The sequence below is a fragment of the Colias eurytheme genome, chromosome 31 (assembly GCF_061535395.1).
Source record: "Colias eurytheme isolate Ceu_HAF_F1 chromosome 31, ilColEury1 Martin Lab GWU primary, whole genome shotgun sequence".
NCBI lineage: Eukaryota > Metazoa > Arthropoda > Insecta > Lepidoptera > Pieridae > Colias > Colias eurytheme.
Window position 1 is genome coordinate 1,417,795 of NC_143010.1, and position 6,040 is coordinate 1,423,834.

At 34.8% G+C, this 6,040-nt stretch overlaps 1 protein-coding gene across 2 annotated transcripts; it reads left to right on the forward strand.

The window, feature by feature from the left end:
* Window positions 1–5,040: 5,040 nt before the first annotated feature.
* Window positions 5,041–5,572, forward strand: LOC149895364 (insulin-related peptide 2-like). Of its 2 annotated transcripts, XM_090119075.1 has the most exons (2): window positions 5,041–5,194; window positions 5,321–5,572. In XM_090119075.1, the coding sequence occupies exons 1-2, from the start codon at window positions 5,041–5,043 to the stop codon at window positions 5,482–5,484; spliced, it is 318 nt and encodes a 105-aa protein (XP_089975201.1). In that variant the 3' UTR covers window positions 5,485–5,572. The 2 variants fall into 2 exon arrangements, with proteins under 2 accessions (XP_089975201.1, XP_089975200.1); XM_090119074.1 differs by having other exon boundaries at window positions 5,041–5,572.
* The last annotated feature ends 468 nt before the right edge of the window (window positions 5,573–6,040 follow it).

Here is a 6,040-nt window from a genome sequence, read left to right on the forward strand (position 1 = left end):
ATTAAAATCTGTTCAGCCTTTCTTGTGTTATAGTGTAACAATGTAACTAACAATTTCATTCATCTTTTTTAATATATTATTTATTTTTAAAGATTATAATATTCTAATGTAAGTAAAATTGGAAATCAGATTTACTTCGATATTATAATAATTATTATGTGTTTTATGTTTTATTGTTTTATTTTCAAACTGAAGAATGTAACTACTTATAGTTTTTATGCATGCATACGAATTATTGAATTATGAAAAAGCGTTCATTTGGATTACAAGGAATGTATTCATTTCTCTAGGAATCCATACTATAATATTATAAATGCGAAAGTAACTCTGTCTGTCTGTCTGTTACTCAATCACGCCTGAACTACTGAACCAATTTGCATGAAATTTGGTATATTTTGATATATTTTGATACCCGAGAAAGGACATTGGATAGGTTTTATCCCGGAAATCCTACGGGAACGGGATTTTCTCTGAAAACGCGGGCGAAGCCGCGGGCGGAAAGCTAGTTTACATATATATAGGCCTATAACTATTGTGTATATTTCAAATCTGTTTAGAATTTCAGTTAAGTGTGTTTACAATTTAAATGGATAACGTATTAAGTTTTTATTGGTTTAGTAATTCGTAAGTTTGCATTTTAAATATTTTAAAATAGAGCCCATAGTATTGAGTACTTAACTAATGTTCAAATCATAGCTTTGTTTCTTTCTTCCTCATGATACATAGCTTATAAGGAAAGAGACAGGATATTATAATTACTTACATTAATGTGAAAGTAGGTTTTCTAAGTAGGTGATTTTTATTACACGCTTTATACCTATTAGCTTCACCTGTATGTTTGTAACCGACTTCTTTGGGCGCGATTTTGACCCACTTTAAACGGCCAGATTTCGTTCAAACTTTGTAGATTTATTGAGGACCGATGACAATACACTAATTTGATAAAATAAATAATAGTTAAAAAAAATAAAAAAACACGCTTTTTATAGAAAACCGACCTAAAAGCGTGTTTTTTAGTTTTTTTAAACTATTATTATTACTGAAATATTTCTGTTATTAATCTATATCTATCTATACTAATATTATAAAGCTGAAAATTTTGTTTGTTTCAACGCGCTAATCTAAGGAACTTATGGTCCGATTTGTAAAATTCTTCATCACGCTAAGACTAACAGGAGCGGAGCCACGCGGGTGAAACCGCGGGGCGCAGCTGGTTTCAATATAATGTATTGAAATTAGGATTATTTTATGCTCAATGGTTAGAATTTAGTTGTAATTGTAAATTGTAAATAAAATTAGAAAATAAGTACTTACTGCAACTATGTAAAATGGGGAACAGTAAATAAATGGTGTCCCTTCGTCCAGCATACTCACCATGGTGAGTATTACAATCCTGATATTTCATGAATGTCAAAAAACTGTTCTGAAATAGTGCTAAATAGTGCCCAAAGGAAAAAAATAGTGCTCTTGTACTTGCGAAGTTATAGCCATAGTTCGATGAGTATGCTGGACGAAGGTTTCGCCCAGCATACTCACCTCCGTCCGGAGAATCTGTATACGCTTCAAACATAATTCATACTTCAAAAAATAGTTCCCAAATAGTGCCAAACGGTGCCCAAAAAGAAAAAACAGTGCTCGAATAACTTCGGAGTTATAGGCTTCGTTCAGTGAGTATGCTGGGCGTAGGTTCTACGCCCAGCATACTCACCTCAGTGCGCGAATATCGAACGAGCTATAGGTACAATTTACGTCTCAAAAAATTGTGCTTGAAATAGTGCCCAATATCAGTCCAATTTTTGCTTGACTTTTGACTTAGAAAACCATTAAATTTTAATGTAAACTTCTACATACTAACGTAAAATGGGGTACAGTCGTCGACACATGTTTTTGGACAAAAATATTAAACTTTCTAATTGTAGACTTCATGTTATTGGAAATAATTATGGTATTTTCTCACATGTCAAAAACTTTCGATTCGAGATATAATAATGCATTTGCATTATTATATATTTTATAAATAATAATAAATGAATGAAACTTTAAGCGTAAATGAAGTCTATTACCACAGACTACTATTACTTCATTGCATTGTGTGTTTGTCTGAATAAAAACCAGTAGAATTGGAGGATAAAACCAGGCCTCCGCAGAAGTAGGTACATATAAATAGGTATTTGAGATCCAATTAGATAAACAAACAAGTTACATTACGTTATTATGTGTGTACCTACCTACATCAAACCTTTAAAAAAGTAACTAAGTAGGTACCCATTTTTAAAACTTCTTGAGCATGTCCTTAATTTTAAGTGTACAGTGTCATATTCAACGAAAAAATGAACGTGTTTTTGTAAAAAACAACTCGCTTGCTACCTAGTTTTACAGTGCAATTAATGAATGAGTGTAAAATCAATTTAGTTAATTCCACTATTATAAATTGAAATATACTTACTGATTTGGGTGCAGCTCCTATATTGATTACGTACTAGATACACAATTTTATATAGGTAAATAATGACATCACCAACACATTGTTTGGTTTTGCAACCCACTATGTAGTCAAACTCAAAAGCCGGCGTTATTATAATGATGTGCGACGAAGTAAACAAACAAAGAAACTGAGAAGCGCTTGTTCGTTTCGATTGCTTTGTGACACAAAATGGACCCTTATCACCTTCAAAATACAGATCAGTCTTGTCTAATAATCGTAAGATGTTAGGGCAGCGCCATCTAGTATTTAAACATAAACATATTCATTTGCGTCGCGGGCGCCGCGCGTCGTAAGCCCCATACCTATTGACCGTACGTGCATCCATTTCTGCCACACTATATTGAACTTTATCACATGAGGAATACAGGTGAATTCCGTAAACGTTGTGGTACCGTCCTTGATCCGGAAAATGATTATTTTGAATAATTTTGTCAGTTGTAATGTAAGCATTAATAACAGCAACTTTATTTTTCATGCATGATTTACTTCATTTGATATCTTAATCCTTCAAGCGCCGTGATCTAGACAAAATATATAAAATCATTGTTCCTAGCTACCGGGGTCCCATGCGACGCGCGAAGGCTTAATCATATTATTATAAAGTATTATTAAAATAATGTGTAATTAATAATATTGCGATTCTAAAGTAAATACTCCCTTACATAGACAATTAATAATTTACACAAGACAAAAATTGTTAGAAAGAAAGTTAATAATATTGTATTCGACTGTACTCAATGTAATGTATGTAGAAGTTTACAATCAAATTTAATGGTTTTCTAGGTCAAAAGTCAAGCAAAAATTGGACTGATATTGGGCACTATTTCAAGCACAATTTTTTGAGACGTAAATTGTACCTATAGCTCGTTCGATATTCGCGCACTGAGGTGAGTATGCTGGGCGTAGAACCTACGCCCAGCATACTCACTGAACGAAGCCTGTAACTCCGAAGTTATTCGAGCACTGTTTTTTCTTTTTGGGCACCGTTTGGCACTATTTGGGAACTATTTTTTGAGGTATGAATTATGTTTGAAGCGTATACAGATTCTCCGGACGGAGGTGAGTATGCTGGGCGAAACCTTCGTCCAGCATACTCATCGAACTATGGCTATAACTTCGCAAGTACAAGAGCACTATTTTTTTCCTTTGGGCACTATTTAGCACTATTTCAGAACAGTTTTTTGACATTCATGAAATATCAGGATTGTAATACTCACCATGGTGAGTATGCTGGACGAAGGGACACAATAAATGTTATTCATCCAAAACTATGTTTTATTTATTTCTGTAATTGTATAGAAATTATCTAAAAGTTATATTAATATGAGTAGTGTTATGTAATTCTATTATGATTATGAGCGCAAAATTATCATGTTGAATGAATGTTTGTCAGTCTTTCACACGAAAACTAGTGAACAGATTTTGATGATATTTGGCAGTGATGTAGCTTATTATTCGGCACAGGTACCAATTTTTGTATTGAACCGCTTATTCAAAATATTTGGCTGCGTCATAATATAGGTAGGTAGGTGCATATTCTTCTTCTGTAATATAAAAATGAATCCCAAAATGTGTTGGTAAGCGCATAACTTGAGAACGGCTGAACCAATTTCGATAATTATTTTTTTATTATATTCCTTGAAGTACGAGGATGGTTCTTATGTAGAGAAAACGTAAATATGTACCACGGGCGAAGCCGGGGCGGACCGCTAGTATTATTAAAAAATTATCCGACCATATCATATCGCGTGCAAAATTCACTTCTATTTTACTAAATACTAAGGGCTATTATATTCTCACGAACGTTCTTACTACACCTTACTTAAATGTTATAAATGATTAAGTAACTTTATCCATCTGTCTCTAATTTTCACGCCTAAACCACAGATGACAGAAGCGATTTTGATGAAATTTAGCAAGGAGATAGTTTGACACCATAAGACATTAGACAAGGGAACTATGCCGGTCTTCCTATGACTACCCGAGCGAAGCAGCGGTTTGAGAGCTAGTACATGCAGTATTAAGAGTATGTAGTAGCTTTTTAAATATAGGTATGTGTTTGTTAGAACATATTTGATAATATATTAATTATTTTATCTAACTAGCATTCCGCCAATAGCTTCGCCCACGTAGTAAAAAAAAACCCGCATTCCTCCCATGACGAAAAATTGAGTATAGCACAATATACACATATCAAAGGTGGGCCTGTTAATTAAGAAATGTTGTAGTTAATTAAGAATTATACAAATACATTTTTGTTACTATCATGTGCTTTCTGATTTCAAACAATATACATATGTTTATTCAAGTCTAGTGTAGTAACTATTAAGTAGGTACTCTGTTTCTAAACTTAGACATAGATGCATGTGGGTGGTGTGAGGTGTCATATAAAATTAATTATAAAACAGGCGCCACAGTCTATTATTAGAAGATTCCCACACAACTTCATCCAAGTGTAAAATATACCTGAATCTCCTGAATATTCATAACCTTAATAAAGTATAAAACCGCGAAAATGTCTTGCAAGATCACATTCACAATCCACCCTCGATACAATGAAGGTACAAATCGTTCTGTTGTCTTTGGTACTGCTGGTGAGAGCGGAGCCGAATGTGTACTGTGGGCGGCGGTTGGCGATGGCGCTGGCGATGGTGTGTGGATATGACGAGAAGCGAGACAACGGTTGGCTGTTGGACAGGAGTCAGATCAGTCCTTATGTGACAAAACCTTGGCTAAGGGAAAATACAGGAGTAGGAGTAGGTCTAACATTGGACGGTGAATCGAATTATAAGACTGATAATGCCTGGTTGGCACTACCAGCTCGAACTAACAAAGACAAGCACGTAGGGCCCTGGTTAGCACTGGAGACGGGAGCGAGTCACAAAGCGCCCTGGCTGGCGCCGCACGAGGCGCGGACTGCCAGTCGTGGCAAGCGGCAGATCGTCATGGAGTGCTGTCTGAAGGCCTGCTCTGAAGATGAGTTACTGTCGTACTGTTAATGATGTGCAAAAAGATGTTTGTAAATATGTCATGTTATAATATGTAAGAATAAAATATCATGAGACTAATATTTAATATTTTCATTTACTTACTTTTCATTTTACTTACTCGATGTAGGCCTACGTACTTACATATTACCTACTAGCGGTCCGCCCCGGCTTCGCCCGTGGTACATGTTTACGTTTTCTCTACATAAGAACCATCCTCGTACTTCAAGGAATATAATAAAAAAAGAATTATCGAAATCGGTTCAGCCGTTCTCGAGTTATGCGCTTACCAACACATTTTGCGATTCATTTTTATATATATCTAAGAGATATGCTATACTGTCGTAAAAATACGATCTAGAGGCGGGATTCGAACCCGTCTTTCAAAACTGTCACAAAATTTTAAAAGCCTTAAACAATTTATTTATTTATTTATTTTATTTATTTATAACACTTCATTGTACAAAACAATATAGGAAATGTGGTAGATACAAATTAATGAGGTACAGAAATTTTGCACAATAGGCGGCCTTATTGCTACACAGCAATGTCTGCCAGGCAACCTGGT

What these genes read in the sequence shown, in the direction of transcription:
- LOC149895364 (XM_090119074.1), top strand. Translation starts at nt 5,041, where the DNA reads ATGAAGGTACAAATCGTTCTGTTGTCTTTGGTACTGCTGGTGAGAGCG.